The sequence below is a fragment of the Centropristis striata genome, chromosome 9 (genome assembly GCF_030273125.1).
Source record: "Centropristis striata isolate RG_2023a ecotype Rhode Island chromosome 9, C.striata_1.0, whole genome shotgun sequence".
In the NCBI taxonomy this organism is placed as follows: Eukaryota; Metazoa; Chordata; class Actinopteri; order Perciformes; family Serranidae; genus Centropristis; species Centropristis striata.
The window spans coordinates 23968977-23988260 of NC_081525.1; the positions used below are offsets into that span (position 1 = coordinate 23968977).

A 19284-nucleotide genomic window follows, 5' to 3' on the forward strand; every position below is an offset into this window, starting at 1 on the left:
GAAAGGAGACAATAAAGCAGCTTTGTGGAGCTCTGTCTGCTGAGAAAAGCACTGGAGTGACACTGATGAAGATCTACAGATACATACTGAACACACATAGCCAGACTTTAAGAACTGGTTCATGAGTACAATATACACATTCCAGTGTAGAGCAAACAGTGGGGGTCTGTCTTTTTCTCAGGGAGAGAGGCTGGAGGTAAACAGTCTTATCTGCAGACTCTCTACACTGATTTCTCTGTCGATATGCTGTACAAAAGCTGTTTCTATGTGACCGCTAGAACACCTTGCATAACACAACGTACACCCCTGGGAGCTTCAGCTGGTTTAAACTGTGTTAGCCAAGTGTTTACACAGGTATGAAAAGTGCACTAGGTCAACATCGTGCACATTTTGTACTGTACTTTATGTGCTGTTTGTACTATGCATCTGACTGACATGGAGACAGAAGAGAGTACACTACTTTCCCCGGTCCATGTAATTACAATTCATCATTCATGTAAATTGTTCTCCAAACACTGCACTTGCGTTTGGGTACACTCAATGTCCGGGACTACCGACACCATAATAAGTTTGGCAGCATCGTCTGTGAAGTCCATGTCCATAATGCATTATTAGATTCTGTTTATAGCACTGTATTATATGAAATACATTTATGACTTTCAAGGGTTAAGTATCATAATGCTTCATCACTGCTGAAAAAAAATTATTATTATAATGTATAAAAACTCTACAATTATGTTTAAGTTTTAATACATTAAATAAGGACTAGGGACTTAGATTCAGAGTTCAGGATTGGTCAGGCTTTTAAGAGTTGACAATAAAACATTTTTTTTCTAACATTACCTGCTTAAATTATAACATTTTTCATGATTTAAAAAAAAATCTGGGCTGATTATGTAATAATAAGTCAATAATCTAATGAATGATGACATTATGTGCAAAAAGTAATTGGTTTTTGGTTTATATATTGAACTACATTAACAGTCGTTATGACATTATTGGCCATCACATAACAAAAAGAAGCAGTTCTTCTATCTCAGTAGGACATTGTACTATGATTTCATTGCAAAAAGGAAGTAAAACCTCAATACGGCATCATTGGATTTCCCCTTTTGTCCAAATATAAGTTAATAATAAAAAACAGCTGTTGAATGGAGAAACTCAACAAAAAAAATGTTTTTTAAATTAATTTCAGCAACACTGAAACATTCCACCTTCAAAGAGACCCTGACCACACTAGCAGCTCTGTGAGACTATACTGAGCTCAATGCTAACATCAACATACTCATAATCACAATGCTAACATGCTCATGTTTAGCATGTTCACCATCTTAGCTTAACACATTAGCTTGCTAACACTGAGGCTGACGGGAATGTCACTAGTCTTGTAGGTATTCGGTCATGAATCAAAGCTACAGACAGAGAACACAAGTTATTCAAATTCATCCTGAGGAGGCGGCATTAATGCGTGTACCAAATTTCATCACAAGTTGAGAAACTACAAACCTGTCAACCTTATAATAATAATAATCTCATATCTGTATGAGTTAGATAGTTTCAGTGCACACTGGCACTTTGTTTAACAAAAGTTTATTTAACACTAAATCAGACAAAGCAGATCTCTATTGCTGTGTTGAGCTGGGGTTAACAGTAACAGTAACATCATAGATGAGTTGTGAATGGAGAAATAACAATGTTTTCATGTTGGGGTTTGTGACGCAGGTCAGGCCCTGTCTGCTCTTTGTCCGCCTGTCACACCAAAGGAAGTTATTTGTCCCCGGAGAAAGATGGATGAACTGTTGTAGTAAAGCCTGCATGTGTTGTGAGAGGGGTGGGGGTTAAACACCTGGGGGAGGGAGTCTGTGCGTGCGTGTGTGTGTGTGAGAGGAAGTCGCTGTTGTCACAGTGGCCTGTTTCCTCATTAGAGTCACAATTCTGCCCAGCATGGACTTCCTTCCATGCACAGAAAGGTGTCATACAATGAGATAAAGATAATAATCACACCCTTGTTTTACATGGTCATCTGAACACATACACACATACAGAGTGCACCTGCCAAGTCGAGACTGACGCATTTCTGGACACAAATCTGTCCTCTGGTTGCCTGCCTCTCATTCAAAACACAGACACCCTGGGGTGTCAGCAGCAGAGGTCGTGGGGTTTGAGCAATGTGAAGGGAAAAGCATCTCATATAAACCTGCCACTGCACTTCACTACTCATATAAATCACATGAATGTGTTTTTAAAAATATATTATTCGGCTAAATTGTCCTCTCCGTTTATATCAATGCAGATAAATATCTCTATATAATGCATTATAATTCAACAGCACAGCAAACTACATCCTTCAAAAGGATCATTCAGTTTATTCAACATCTCTAATACAGTTTCAACAAACCTGAACATTACAACCTTCATGATGGAATGATTTATTGAATGACTGTTGTATAAGACCGCATTAGTTTTAGCTAGTTCAACCTAATAATGCAATAGATTAAAGCAAATAAAAAAAATGTTTTTAAGTTATTCAACTCAAAAATGATTAAAGACCCTTTCCCATTCAAATATTTTTTTGCAGCCTGTTAAAGGTCCCATATTGTAATAAGTTGATTTGTAGGTGCTATATAAATATTGTGTATCAAGGCATTTAATGCACAGGGTTGGTACAGGAAATATGCCTTTAAAAGAGCAGTCTGTACTTCCGCATGGTTGTGATGTGAAGAAAAATAACAAAATATTAATATCAGTGAATCTACAGTGCCATTATAGTCAATCCCAAGCTGCAATGATAGTGCAGAGATGCCAACAGCACAGATGCTATGCTTTGCAGATTGGGGCTTAAAGAGACAGGCGCTAAAACAGAGCGTTTCAGACAGAGGGTGGGTACAGGTATATTCAGACGGACAGAATGAGAAAAAATATGTGTTTTTGAACATGAAAACTTGTAAACATGTTCTGGCAGAAACCCAAAGTGCAAGTATGAACTCAACAATATTGACCATTTTAAATTGACAATAAATCATCAAGATTACATTGTGTCAGCTGTAGTACTGAAACAGATCGTATCCAACAAACAATGCTCTGTCATTAGGGAATGAGTAACAGCAGCTGTAACCTAAATATGCAACAAGTTCTCCAACATAAACGGCAGAAGAGGTTGTGTGTCAGTACCACAAATTACGGCACATATTGCGGCTCGCGTTTGTCGCGGCTCGGGCCGGCCTGTGGCTCGCGCTACAACGGCTATTCAAAAAATAGCACACATATGTAAGGTCTGTGGTTGTTAAAAAAAGGCTGCAGTTTCTGTGGATTTATGTTGCAAAACCACTGACCTAGGTTTAGGGCAAAACATGTCTGGTAAGGCACTATGAAAGATAGTTTAAACAATAAATAAATGTATGTAAATGTCGGAAATTAAGTAGTTACAAGGGTCACGTGACTCATTTACTTAAAAAACTGTATATTAGGTTCAAAAATGTAATTCACGTAACTTAAGTTAAAAATGGTTTACTTTTGTTTTCACACAGGAGACGAACCCTGCTCTCCTGAGTGAAAAGTCCACAGCTTGTTCGACCCATCCACCACCCCAACCTCCAACTGAATGCAGTTTTAAACTTCGATTGGCTGTCAATCACTCCTACAAGCGGCAGACGCATTACAGTGGACGGTGAAATACGGAGAGATATAGCTCTTTTTTCGCTGCCTATACAAGTGACCTATATTAACATTTTTGACGGGAGAACAGGTTGGAATATGACTCTTACTTTTCATTCACTCAGCTATTGTCAGTGAGCAGCTAGAGGTGTGCCACCACTGCCAGGAACATGTAGAAAAAGTGCCCATATCACTGTCATCTTGGTTTCCAATAAACAAATGTAGCTGTCACTTATGTAGTACAGCACACAAGATCTTGTCAGTAGCCCGCAGGCTTTGTAATTGCGCAAACACACACACACACTCTCTCTCTCTCTCTCTCTCTCTCTCTCTCTCTGTCTCTCTCTCTTTCTCTCTCTCTCTCTGTCTCTCTCTCTCTCTCTCTCTCTCTCTCTGTCTCTCTCTCTCTCTCTCTCTCTCTCTCTCTCTCTCTACTGCTGATGCTACGGAATGATAAGAGCTATTCTGTCCCATATTTCTCTAAAAACACCGAAATGCTATGTAAGAAAATTCTTTTTCATCTGACAACAACAACGGTCAAATACGCATGCTGCCTGGCAACAAAAAGACAGCTTGGCAAACATGCACACGTCTACACTGTTTGATTACTGTAAGATTTCTTCCTAAATACAAAAATTCAAAATTGACCGAGGTGGTTTTAGTTTTCTGTACACCTGCATTCATTTATTTTTTGGCCATTTTTTTTTAGCAGAAGATGAAGCTGGAAAGCTGATTTATTATCTCAAATTTCACCTACTCTCCACCAACTCCTAAAAATTATATCTGTATCTTCAGCTGGTAAATGCTCTACTGTGTTCACCGGCTCGCCTGTAACCTTGTCCGTCTGTTGTTTGGTGCTGAGCAGGTAGTGCACATTGGGTTTATGAGAGTCTTTCCACTGAAAACAGCTGCTGCTGCTGGACACGACGCTGATGTGAGAAAAGAGACTGAACCAAAAGTTAAAGATTGGAAAACCAAAAAAGAGAGTTAAAAGAGGCTAAAAGCATCTTTATGGCTGAGGGGTTCAAAGATCAGTCTCTTTAGATTCATTACAATGAGCAACAACTTTAATTTTTTCCATTGTTATGATAGAAAGCATTGTTGACTGCAGTTTTACTATTATTTATACGCTGGAAACTTGTGAAAACTACTTTGACAAGATTATGCACAATATTGGTTGGACCAATAAAACTAATTTTAATTGAGTGGTCATAGTCTTCTTTCAGAAAGTCATATTGCGTAATGCTGAGAGAGTAGCAGGCTGTTCTTTGAAAAGGCGTTTTTTATGGGAGGGTTTTCCTCAAACTGATATGTAATCGACTCAGGTTAAAAACATGGAACAGCACATGGAGAGTTGAGAAGCAAGGTATCCAGACTACAGGTAAGACTTTTACATCTCATGTCCTAGGTCTGACCGGTCATAGTGTAACAACTAATGCTTTTACTCCCAAGATTACTGATAGTGCCATCATCAACCAGAACCTCTAGAGCTTCAGCACTCCTCTTTCTGTTATAATTACCTTGCTTTAAAGCGTCTATAATAGATGCTTTTATAACAACAAAATCTTATCAAATTTCACAGTGTGAAAGAGTTTGCTCGTAGTAAATTTTTGCCTGAAATCACAGCCCTCCTCTGTTTTTATAGCACAAATCACAAATTGTTTCGGCTACCCTGACATAACTAAATAAATCAGTATGTGCAGGTTTATATAAGTGGATTTAGTTCAAACGGTTTTGGTTTATGGTTCATCTGTCTTGTCTATTTTGGTTGGGAAATTGGTGCACTAAAAAGAGAAATTTAAATGATAAATGAATTTATGAAGGTACATTGTAAGTGTTGATAAAGCATTATTATTTCGTATCTAATTAGAATATATATACATATATCTATATATCTATTTATTTGTTTAAACAAACTAATAAATCCATCCACCAAAAAGGGCTTAAATCACTAGATATTTGGTGATTAGTAATGAAAGTAATTTTTTACATGTTACCTGTGATCCTTCAGAAACTGAAGACTACATAGAGGGACTAGTGAAAGATACAACAAAGTCACGGCACATTGGATTGATAACTATGGAGAGCTTTAATCTAATCCATAAATCATTTACTGTAGTTTTACTTCAACCTGTACACATAATGCTGCTTATGGCACTGTGATAGACTTAGGCGATAAATGATTGACTATTGGAAAATCAAACTCCACTTTAAAAATAATTAATACACAATATACATCTACTGCAAAATTAATCTATTCATTTTGAAATGGGAAGGTACTATGATTGCATAACATATTGTGAATGTATGTAGAACCGTGGAAGGAAAAACTGTCCAAACAAATCCAGCTGTTATGGGGGCTAAATTTTCACACACGCCTCCAGTGACAATATTGCAACATCTTAACGTCTAACTCAACAAAGTGTGTGGAAAGCTGACGAGCAAATAGATTTGTTTTATCTTTAAGGGGAGGAGGGGTTACCAACAAGAACTATTTTCCAGTTCAAACTTGGAGCATCAATGCACCTTATCAGCAACTCTGTTTATAGCCTTTTAGTTACAGTTAATTATTTTGCATAATGGCCTTTAATCATAGGGTACTAAACTGTTGTATTTCTGTAAAGCTCACAATAAATCAATTTTTAAAAATGCTCAAAATAGAAGAAGTAAAATAAGAAATCATGACTTTTACTCCCCAGTATAAATCCAGCTAAAAAAAAATCTTACACAGTGTAAGTTATTGTCTAAAACGAATGACACCTGCTTCCCACTTGTGTTTTTTTTCTACAGAAATGTTTACTTTATATTAGATAAAGGCTAAGTAAACTTTGTTGTCCCCCCTCCCCATAGCGTCCTGAGAAACCATGGCCTCCAGTCTTCCCTTGCTCATTCTGGTTCTGTGCAGCCTGAATGTGGCTCAGTCGCAGCTAAAGCTGTTCGACCTGCGGGCCAGTGATCTTCCCTCCGGCTTGTTGGGAACCACAGACGGCTACGTCAAGGTGTTCAGTGGCTCAGCCGATCTGGGAAAGACATCCGTCCGTAACGACAACCCCAACCCCTGGTGGGAGGAGGAGTTCAGCCACTTCAAGGCCCAGCAGAACGACATACTAAGGCTCGAGGTTCACGACAGCGACTACCTCTTCGATGACCTCCTGGGAGTCTGCCAGCGCCAGCTCAAGACGGGAACCCATCAGCACGACTGCTTCCTGAAGAAAGGTGGAACCCTCCACTATACCTACACCCTTGGCTGAGAGCATGTGGAGATATTTCTGACCTTAAAGCTTTCCATGCAACCTCAAATTTCTAAAATGTTCATCCCAGTAGACTAATATCGGATTAGAAATGCACTAATGTAATCAATAAACAATGTTCTGGTGACTTTGTTCCATTATATCATTGGCTATTTTACCGTTTCCAAGCTTGTCAATAAACTGTGTTGCAACAACAGAACATTGTATTCTCAGTCTTTCAGCAGAACATTATTGGAGTGAAATACATAATCAGCTTGCCTATTTTTACTTGACAAGAGTTTTTTTACCTCCCAAAACTAAAAGATAAGAATCATTCATGAGAATAGGGCTAATGTACCAGAGAATTTCAACTTTGATACGCTGCAAATGATTTGGTCCTTACCAAGATAAAAAAAACAACAACTTACATTTAGAAGTGTTAGATAATGTATCTTGTTTAAAGAGTTAATTTCTTATTTTAAGTGTTCAACTTTATGCTAGAATCTTATTTCTAGATTTTACAATCTTAGTTCAAGAAATCTGGACAGAAAATTTCACTTTTGAGTACAATTTCCCTCAGATTTAGTGTTGTTAACTTGTTTTTAGACCCCCCTTTTTTTGCAGTGTAGTCTCAACCAATGGGAAAGCAGTGTGTGTGGTTGCCCACATTCAGCATGGGCACGCCTCAGCAGTCGCCTGCATTTGCGCATGTGTGACAGCTCGCTTAGAAAGATATAAGACATGTATTTAACAGATTTGCAAACATGAGAGTTATAGATTTGCTAATTTAGTACAAAATCTATGAACTTTTATTGATGTAAATATTAAAGATAACAGTGAAGCCTTTTGAAAAATGAAATTTACATTGTGATCATTTAGATAAATTAATTTAGAAACTTTTCAGCGACCCCTTAGCAGAGTGCACCAGACCTGCCTTTGAAAATCACCAGTCTTACAATGGCAGAGGTTTCAGTGCCGAAATATCTGAAATCTGAATTTAATCAAAACAGTACCTAAAATCATGTAATGTTTACAGTACTTTGCAAACAGCAATTGGAGTAAATCAGAGGGGGAAATGATTCTACATTTATCACAGCCTTTCCAGTCAGCAGTATAAACAGTTCCCGTCAGAGAAACCCAAACCCTCTCACCGTCACACAAGTTCTTTTTTTGTAAGGTTTCATCTCCTCACCCTGCCCAGAGACCGGACCTCTGCCTGGACACTTGAGGCAGTCTGAGTGGGTTTAAAACAAAAATATATGCAGGGGTTGTCTTTTTGGTGGAGTTTAATCCAATTTGGACATAAAACCTGGCTTCAAATCATCATAACTAACACAGGATGAGGTTGCAGTACTTCCGATTTTGGGGGTTTGCACAGTAGCCCCCCCCTCGCCTGAGGCCGTTAAAGTAGGCAGATGCGGGAAGTAGTTAAGACTGCAGGTAACACAAGACACCCGGCGACATATACACTGAGACTTATGAGCTACAAACATAGAGAGAAACTGGGCCAAGAATATATTTATCAATACTTGGAAACCTGGAAGGTCGAGAAGAGACAGAAGAAGGAGAAAGAGAGGAGGGGGGGGACTTTAACTGGAGGAAAAGGGGGGGAGCTGCTGCCATGGCAACTGCTCATGTTGGCATTTTGTGGACATGCACCACAGTGTGAGGAGGGAGACAGAGTGATAGGCTGGCAGATACTGTATCTGTGACATTTAGACATGGTAGGCCTGCAATAATATCCCTTATTGAACCATAGCCATATCAAGACCACGAGGCTGGCAGCGGTCCAGCATTACCTCATCAGCCAAAGATGGTCTGCTGCCCCAAAGGGAGAGCAGATGTTGTTTCTGCCACGTGATTGCAGAGGCCAAATGAAAGCATAAGTAAATTCCTATCAATCCTGGAAAATGTATTTGGTGAACAGCTTCCAGTACTTTGGACTAATGAGAGATTCAGCCGCATTCCAGCAATGTAATGTCATTTATTGTGCATTAAATGTTGCATCTATTTAAAACACTTAATGTCAGATATTTTCTTATGGAGATAAATATTATGTGAGCTACAGTTGAAGCATATTCAAAGCCTTGAAACAGGCCATGATTATACACAGTAGTAGTGCTGACCTACATGCATTTAAAGCTCTTGGACCAGAATCATGAGCATGCACGCACACTTGTGTTGGTGAGATAAACACACTGGTCACCCTGTCAGATATCCATCTCTATTTGGAGTCGGCGGGCTGCGTCAGTGAGAAGCCCCGGACAGGTGCACCGCTGTGTACGAGTTATTGCCACAGGAGCCCCCTGGCTTTAACTCAGCGTGTCACATGACGACCTATTATGAGATCGTGGTAAATAAATGCCTGCATACACATATCTTCTGTGCTTGTTTAGAGGATGTGGTGTGAAAGTACGTAGAAGGCCACGTATAGAGATATGATGCAGTCTCTGAAATGATGCACATATTTCCTGCAGCATTCGGTGAAGAAGCGTCATAGTCATGTTTGTATTTTACCAGCAATGAAATGTACGTATTCCCTCAAGTCCCTCTGAAAACAACTTGAAACCTAAGACTAAGTCTCTGTTTAACAATCAACCACTGGTGTGACTCATGTCAGATGTTTGTTGTTCTGGCTTGAGTGCAAAATACATGTTTTTTGGTGTTTTCAAGAAACAATTTAAGTACATTTACTAGTACTGTACTTCAGTACAATTTTGAGGCACTTACTACTTTACCTGAGTAGTTGCATTTTATGTCATGTTATACTTCTTCACTACATTTTAAAGGCAAATGTACTCTTTTTACTCCACTACATTTAGCTGGCAGCTTTAGTTACTTTTCAGGTCAAGATTTAACATGAAAAACATGATCAATTAAAAATGATTACACTTTTTTTTTTTATTATTAATCCTCACAACAGTATATTAAGTAACATAACAGTAAAATGCTACTTACATACATTAATCAATAAAAAATAACATAACTGACTGGGGCCTTTCTGCATAAAGACATACTTCTACTTTTGATACTTTAAATACATTTTGATGCTGATACTTTTGAACTTTATCTTAAGTAAGGTTTTAAATGCAGGGCTTTTACTTGCAGTGGAGTAATTTCACAGTGTGTGAAATACTTTTACTCAAGTATGGGATCTGAATACTTCTCCACTACTGATGGCCAAATACAGTAGTGGTACCTGCTTAAAAACATCATCCCAACTGCACCACTGTTATTATATTAATTTGGTATTATGCTGTTTTTTTTCTGTACAAAACACAATTTTTGAGTATTTTGTTATGTTTTGGAGCAGAACCTTATATAAAACCCCTGCATTTGCCATGTTTAACAGTTGTTTTGTTTTTTTAACTAAGCTGCCCTATCTGCACAAAAATTCTGATTCACATTTCATTTCAGATTTCTATGTATTTGTGATTTTTTTTATCGGTGTAGTAGTTTATAAACAGGATCACTGTGGTTTGATCCACAGTAACCAATTTCAATATCAGTGTTTTCCTACATCAGATCATAGAGTTTTACTTCTCAATTCTATTATTATTTTATTTCATAAGCCACCACTTTGAATTCTCCTCACAATTATTCCATAATAATTCAGCCTTGGTACTGGAAAACATGCAACTTCAATAGAACAGAACATATAGACTATAAAGTGGCTGTCTGAAATCATTGTAAACTCTAATGACATGGTACTGAAATCTGTTTTGTTTCTTTGTATTATTGCTTTAGATCCTCCTCATCTGCCCTCCTTCCTGCATCGTATCTTCTCAGGCACCACCTCACTTATTCCTCCTCCCTTCTCAAGACAACCCTGATCTCTCCTGCCCTCTCACCTCATCACTCCTTTCATCCCTCCTCCTGTTCTATCTCTCTACTCCTCCTCTCTGTGACCTCCTCTGTACATTCCTGCACGCACTTGGCCACTGTTTGGTGGAGGGAGCTCAGGGTTGTCTGAGGCTTGTGTTAAACAACATACATAAAGAGATTAATGAGGTTTTCTTCATTCACCGCCCTTTTGCTCCTCTCTCTGAAACATGAAACACATCTTAAGGCAGTTTCCGTAACTCGAAGAAATTATGCAATGAAGAATATTTTTTCATGTTCTTAACTGCAGCCCAGAACAACAAACAGAAACTGGATTTTGATGTTATGCAACTGAAGAGAGGCGCTGAAGGACGACACATTCTTATACCTTAAAAGTTGAGGGTTGTGTTAAAATGGGGTTTCCAGCCCATAAAAAATAAAGCTGTGTTATCTGTTATCTAGTTTGTATTATCTGATCTGGTTCTTTAACGATCACTAAACCTAGAGCTCACAAGATTAGTTGAGGATCCTCTTGGATAAAAAGATGCACAGAATACCAACCAATAGAATTAATCTTTGTCTGCACTGCAAAAAAAGCCAACTTGTATTTTTTGCCTAAAACAGTGATTTAAGTTAAAGTAAAGTAAGTAAATATAAATTATTGACATTTAGGGCAATAATGTAAGTTAGCACAACAAAGGAAGCCAGTTTCTGCTGTTTGTGAGTTGTTGTTACTTATATCTTCAAGTTGGGGTTCACAACAAGGGACAATAGTTCTGCTAACTCTTTTTTCTTTGTTGTGAAATGCGGGAAAGCGGTGAAATTCGGTCATTAGCGAAAGCTAGCAGCTAACTGATGCTATCGGCTAACTGATGCTAGCGGCTAACTGATGCTAGCAGCGCTGCTTGTTACAGCTAAAAGAGTAGCCATTAGCGTATCAATGCTAACTCAAAATTGTGGTTGCAACATTAGCTGACATTTCATAGCGCCGTTACAATCGTGCCAATTCAGCACATTGCTGAAGTTAGCAGAAGTAAGGATTAAAAGATATTACAATGTGAAATTATAAGTTCAAAAATCTGAATTCAGAGTTGAGCAAACTCAAAAACAAAACTTAAAATATTTAGTTTAATTGTCCAACTTAAAATTTTATCGAAGTTTGTTGCCTTGAAATTTTGAGTTCACACAACTTTCTTTTTTTGCAGTGTGGTTGCCAGCCAGTGAATTCTCAGGTGAGGTTTCATGAGGTGATATTTCACTTCCAGGTTTGTCAGAAGTGATACATGGAAAGTGGATTGTGAAACTAAGAGACCTCAGCAATGCTAGAAGCTCTGTTGAGCTGCACATTCAAACACACACACACAGTGGAGTTTTTAGCTAAACTGTCAGTGCAACTGTCATTACTAGTTTCAGAATGATGCATTTGCCATTTTTGCTGGTCTTAAAACGAGGTGTGGCTCATCATTTTCCTGTTATTTAAAGTGCACATTTTTCAGATCCTTAAATGTGTTGACATAGGTTCACAACATGTGAAACAAACAGTAGTGCTGCTCAGTTAAATAGGTTATGCAGTCAAATGGAGTTGTTGATGGGGCAGAGGAGTCCCCAATTTAAAGGGAATGGGCAATTTTGCACCTATGATTTATTTAGAAACTAAGTAAAAGCCCCTTGCACCTAAATTATATGTCATCATTTGAACAGGGCCATAAATCTGAGATACTCCTCTTTTAAAGACAAAGAACTCCCAAACCGGTCATTACCAAATTTAGCAGCAGCACTATTTTTATCCTCCGAGTGTTTTTATCATAAGCTTTTACCTAAGACCCAGTTAGTCCAGTAAGAATTTCCTGGTCAGACAAGGACAAAAGGAGCCATTAATAAACTGTCCATCCCATAACTCACTCTGCATGTACCATACCATATACAGCAAATGTACTGCATGTGCATTGTTTTCTTACCCTATTGCATAACAGCTCCACACGGTCCAAATACCTTTCACCTATATATTCCATCCATACGTATTGTTTAGTGTTGACCAAAGAGCACCGCTGAGCTTTGAGATAACACGTAGGCTTCTTTTTGGGAAAATGTCAGGGGGGCCTGCTCGCTTCATAAGAAAACACCAGCACAATGGAAAGGCACAATGGGATTCAAAAAGTCAACTTGTTGACACCTTTCCACACTGCTGGGCAGCAAAACACACACACAGTGCCTGCATATGTGAAAAAGGTCGGGAGAGTTCGCGAGCCCTCCGACTCACATATATCCTGTATGACAGCATTTCATCACGGAGGTCGACTTGACCAGGAAGTCGGGTCATACCTTTGTGAGGTTCTCACAGCTAAATGCCGTAGGAATGGGACAGAATATTTCCTGGCTCTGTTATGACACCACGACACAAAACAGCTGCTTTGGTTCCGTCTCCATTATGTGGAAATTTTCGGCACATGTGCAAGCAGACCTCACTAACCTGTTTGTGATTGTGACGTGATAACAGCTCTGTAAAAACAATGAGTCTCCTTTACAGTTTTGATTATGAGACTCAATACCTGGAGTGTTGAAAGACGGAATCTGACGACCAAAATATTCTAATTATCTACAGAGAAATAAAAAGTATTTTTACAGTATTTTTCCCACCCAGTGTGCCATAGGCTACAACTGAAGCATGATACTAACACCTAAGTATGTGTGTTAACATATACACTATCTAAGACAATAGTTCAGTGTGTACTTTGTGTTTACTTCTGTGACAGTAACAAATGAGAACATGAGTTGGTGAAAAACACAGTAATTAACGACAGCATGCATGACTCTGTGCATATTTCCACTCAGCACTGAATAGACTGGGTGGGTGGGACCTGATGCACTGATAGAGTTGGTCCAGGTTGCATAACGTGCCCCTAAAACACACACACTCTCTGTTCAATTAAAACACACACACAGGGTGGCTTTTAGGGGCTGTCATACAGTTTCTTTACCAGTTTTTCTCAAGTACAAACAACAACAAAAATTGCACATTGCTTGAACAAAGTACAAACATTTTAAAAGAAGGCACCTAAATTACATAATAAGCTTTAACAACGCGGTGGCTTTTTTAGAAATGATTTACTTTACAAACTAAACATGATACTCATCTCCCACATGGCTATTGTTACAAATTCATTTTTTAGCAATTTTCCAATCATTTGGAGGAAATTGATCTTGCTAAACCCAATAAAAAGCCTGTCCTGATTTCTGTTCTCACGCGATGCTTTTCATGTTTAAACTCCACTGCCACTTCTGATCATTCAACCTCAATCACTCAATTATTTTATTTGTCCCCAACGGGCAATAGATTGGGCAGCAGTGAAGCAAAAAACACAAGATAAAAAACAAATGTAAAAAATATATTCAAATTAAAATCATGAGTAAAAATCTAAAATCTTGAGATTTTTTAAATGTGTGTCACTGCTTCCCCACAGAGCTCCACTGAGAGTTTACAGACCGTATGAAAGCATTTTTATGTCTCATAATTTTGGCTAATTGGACTGTAAGGGGGCTTTTACATCAGGATCAAATTTGGGAACACCATAGACCAGTTTATTTGATTAGTGTGAACACTGTGTACTGTACCCGGGCAAGGCTGGTTAATCCACTTAAATGTGGACTACTGTTTAACATGAGTAGTTGGCCAGTAGAGTTGCAAAGGCAACTCCGCCAATCTCCAACAAAATCTGCATCTGACAGTTGATGCTTGATGCTGTCTCATAATGCAAAGGTTGAGTCCATTTTTGGCGGTTTTGGATCATGCAATAGGTTCAACTTTCTACACTTGTGTACTCGGGGTACAAAACAACATTACTAAAGTGAAAGCTGAGCGAGTGGATAAGGGGACCAATTGAACTTAGGCACGGTACAAATCAGTCATGCCTAATATGAAAACACCTTGAACCTACCTCTGCTCAACACCTACCAACTGATATCACATTTTTGCATGAGCCAAATATACTGTAGGACAGACTTTAGTCACATTATATCTACTTAACCTGTCAAGTTCACAATGGTGTATGTACTCCAAAAGACAGAACAAAATAAGCCATGAACAATCCATTTAATTTCCTTTTTTAGATGGCAGTTAAGATACTGACAGAAAACAGGTGAGAAAGAGGAGTTTGACCTGCAACAGAGAGCTGAATTAAACTTGGGATGATACAGTTTTTATGGTGGTTATTGCAAATAGAAGACTAATATGATGGTGCCTTCAAGAGTGTGGGACATATGATAACTTACAGAGAAAACACTATTACTGAATGGAACTTAGTTCAATAAGCAAGTTAGCAAAACATTAACAATATGGGCTTTCTAACTCCAACATACCTCACAATTTGTTTACTTCTGATCTTGCATACCTGCAAAAACTCTAACGGCTGTAAAGTAGTTCACTGTGTGGTATATTTTTCTACATCTGTTGTACTGTTGAGTAAAAATAGTTTTTCTATTTTTCTATGATCATCTTATTTATTTTTGCTTTGTTATGTATTTCGTATGTTAATACAATATTGAACTTATCTCTAGTTTCTTAGTTTTCAGTACAGATGCTTTAAAACCGGCAGTTTAAAAACAATATAAAAAATGGTGATAATAATTGAGGTCTAACGATTTGAAAAAATATATCGTGATCATTTTTTGCCATATCGCCCAGCCCTATGTCTGATGAGGCCAAATGTATCCACTGAGAACTAAAGTATCCCCATCATAGGAGCTTTGAGCATCACTTACATTCATATAATAAGAGACATTATAACAGCAATGCAAATGCAAAAAATAATAAATATAAAGTATAGTTCCATATATATGGTAAATTATATGTTTTCGAGGTGAGAGATGTTCTTTGTGCTTTAGGAGCAAAGCGTTTCACTTAGAGGAGGTGCACTTGTCTTGTAATGCATGACTTTAATTGGATTTGTCTCATGAATGTATTCAAAACACGCAAGCGATGCAGTTTTGGCTTTATATCATTCATCCGTCTGTTTATACAGAATTAGAAGAATTAACAGTTTTGACTGAGAGGGGGTGAAACAGGTTCACCTGTGTCTAATGCAGCACTGTAGGTATTTACGTGTTATATCATTGTATCAGCATGTGCATGTTTGTGCAGCGTGTTGGCACAGACAATAGGCCTTTGTCTCGCTGCATCCTATTTTTCTCCTGTGGGCTGACACAGACATTCATACACACCACCACACACACACACACACCAACACACACACCTCACGTCAACACACCAGTTCCTCCTGGCTTCCGTCAAGTTACAACAGTTTAGAGACAGCAAAACAGGAACAATCTGATCTTCTCTTCCTGCCTCACACTTCCTGCCCACCCCCTCCCACTCCTCCTCCTCCTCCAGCGATAATAAAGAAAGAAAGAGACAAACAGATGAATGAAAAGAGAAAAAAAGACTCAAGGGGATGAAAAACAGCTGGATGGAGGCTGGGAATGATAAGGATAGAGGGGGAATGTGGCAGGTGTGGATGTAGATGTTTGAGTTTATGTGAAGAGGAGGTGTTCTACAGAGAGGACCATGGGGAAACACTGGGGAGATTCAGAGGTGGGCAAGTGTTGACTGCACACAACCTAATTACAACATTTGACACCAGTGCAACCTTGCAATAATACTTAAGATTTACCATGCAGGTAAATGCACTGGTGTAACTTTACCTTTTCATTATTATAAAAACAAATCTTTAGAAGAGGCCAAAACCAATTTGTCTTTCTAAATGATCAGCTACAGTTTGATGCATTATCTGACTCTGTGGCAGAAAACTCATAAAAGTTGTATATATAAAACTTATGCTGTACAAACTGTACATGCATGAATTTAGTTGGGGATATAACAAATATTATGGATTAATCAGCTGATTATTTTATCAGTTACTCCTTTTTTTGGTCTTACATTTCAGAAGCTATTGAAAAATACATTTTTCACAAGCCCAAACAGTCTTCTTCAAAGTGTCAGTCCAAAACAGAAAGAAATTTTAATTTAACACCAGATAATAAAAATAATAAAAAATAGTGAATTCTCCCTTTTTGTGCCATAAAAAAACTTTAATGCTTAAACAATGAAGAAAATAGTTTTAGATGAATTTCCTGTTGATTGATTTGATCATTTGTTTAATTACATGTGTTGCATGACAAAAACTTTAAAGCAACCAAACTTTACAATAACAATTGGAAAACCAAGGTTGTCTTTATTGTAAAGAAAGAACATGAAATACAAATGCGAGTTTGGCTTAAATAGAATTAATCAGCCTAGTAGGGACAGGAAACATTTCTTCTTGGTTTTGGTGTTCTCATTGGACTTGTTTATAATAATAATAAAAAGACAAAATGACAGGTTTATCCTTTAATGAGCTTTGAAGCCAAAAATACGATAATGTGAATGTTCAGCCAGGTTCTTTACTGTCCTTAGAGAACATCTGAAAACAGATGAGTAGAAGAGTGTTCACCAGTCTCTGCAGTCAGTAGTACTTAGAAGAAAATAAAATTTATTGCAACACATAATTTAGTGACAACCTCTTTTGCCCTTACGCAGAAAAGTCACACACACGCACGCACACACACACACACACACACACACACACACACACACACACACACACACACACACACACACACACACACACACACACACACACACACACACACACACACACACACACACACACACACACAGCACCTGATGAGCTGCGGTTCTGAAGGAGGAAGTGAAAACTCAGTCCATCTGCTTTGACAGGAAGTCAACAGAAGCCACATTCAGGCATGCTGACGTCAATCAGAGCCACAGGAACACCTCCTCACACCAAACACACACACACACACACACATTACTCGCACTGATGCATATATGCTACGATAAACACTCATTCGAATCACACACCTTACCAATTCACAGTTGCAAAATCGCACTGAGCAAAGTTGATATACTTGCTATTAAAAACAAAGTGACACAATGAAATACTCCCTTACACACACATCAATGTTTTAACAGACCCTTAAACTAACTCACCACACACACACACACACACACACACACACACACACACAGTATAAACAGACTACCAACTAACTTTTGCTTCCTTTTCAACAACATGAACTCAACTTGTGTAGGTGTAACTTCTTCATAAATTACGCAAGGGACACTTGTTTTTATGAAAAATAAAACACTGTTATCATTGCAGAAGTGACTGAGGCTTCATTTTCACTAGTTTCTTTGATGTCATATCTGATCTGAGTTGGTTTCATGTAAAACATGTTGGTTATTTGATGGTTAACTACGCTCACTGTTCTCAGTTTCATTGTTGCTCATCTCAGTCTCTTTTTACACAGCGAAGCATGTCACTGTTTTCAATGTTCTGCCTAGAGTGTGGGAAGATCTGCCTACATATGTGAGGTAAAAGGTCTTAAACTTTAGTGTTTCATAAAAATAAAAATAAAATGAATAATCATTATTTTCTGTCAATGACTCTCTAAATGTCAGATTCAATATTGTCCGTATAACAAAAATATGCACACAATGCTATACACAATTAAGTTATCACTTGCAAAATTCTGCACACAGTGTGCAATTTTGTATTTCATTTCATTAAACTCTTAATCAGAATACCATTGTGGTTCTTCAGTATAAAAAATACATACATTTTGGAAGAACTGATGTTTTTGGATGAACTAAGCCTTTTGATGGGCAGCAGAGAAATGGACTATGAAGAAAGACTGACTTGAGATTTTTCTTTAGACTTTATCACGCCATAAAAAAGTTGTTCCCATTGACTTACAATATACCACACACAACTATTCAATGTAACCCCAGTCACTGATGTACTACAGTTGAATGAGGATAATTCAAGCTCTCAACAATCTTCCAGAAGGTAATCATCATCACCATCATCATCATAATAATAATAAAATAAAATAAAAATAATAATAATAACTTGAATGCCTAAAGCGCCTCTCAAGAAACCCAAGGACGCTTTACATGAGACACAAGGGACAAAAGAAATAAAAAGCGAGGACTGAAAAACATAAAAATAAAGTGAGCACTAATGACAGGCTTAAAAGGGTTAACTGAGGTTGAAGCCCTTGGTAAACAGATGATGCTTGAGGAGTTTAATCTGGGTGGAGTATCACTTTCAAATGTACTATACTTGTACTATGAGCAACAAAGACTTGTCCATTATAGTAATAATTAAATAAATAAATATAAAAAACATTTAACTGACCAAAAACGTTTTTTCCAAGCACAAAGTTGAATTTTTCTACACATCCAACAGTCATGTTTGTGTCCAACTGACAAATATAAGTCAATATTTACTCTATTTTAGCTCTGTTTTTGGTCTCTATAAACCCCTGAGAGAAATATCTGAGTGAATATCTTCAGTTGCTAAATTATCCACTAGTCACTAACAGTGTTTTTCTGCTGATTGGTGCTAAGCAGGTAGTGTGCAAAGCCCCGTGAAGCCAATGTGAGCTGCAGATAATAATTCTGAGGCCAGTCCTCACAATGCAGAATGTCCTCACTATGATAATTCATAACATTGGTCCT

At 37.9% G+C, this 19284-nt stretch overlaps 2 protein-coding genes across 2 annotated transcripts in view; one reads left to right on the plus strand and one right to left on the minus strand.

Moving 5' to 3' along the window:
• Positions 1 to 19284, minus strand: part of pde4ba (phosphodiesterase 4B, cAMP-specific a) — a 156811-nt gene that overhangs the window by 45356 nt on the left and 92171 nt on the right. The gene's annotated exons all lie outside the window — the stretch shown is intronic.
• Positions 5014 to 7645, plus strand: LOC131977277 (perforin-1-like). The gene is made up of 2 exons (XM_059340497.1): positions 5014 to 5035; positions 6505 to 7645. Exon 2 carries the CDS (start codon positions 6519 to 6521, stop codon positions 6903 to 6905), a length of 387 nt encoding a protein of 128 aa, XP_059196480.1. The 5' UTR covers positions 5014 to 5035; positions 6505 to 6518; the 3' UTR covers positions 6906 to 7645.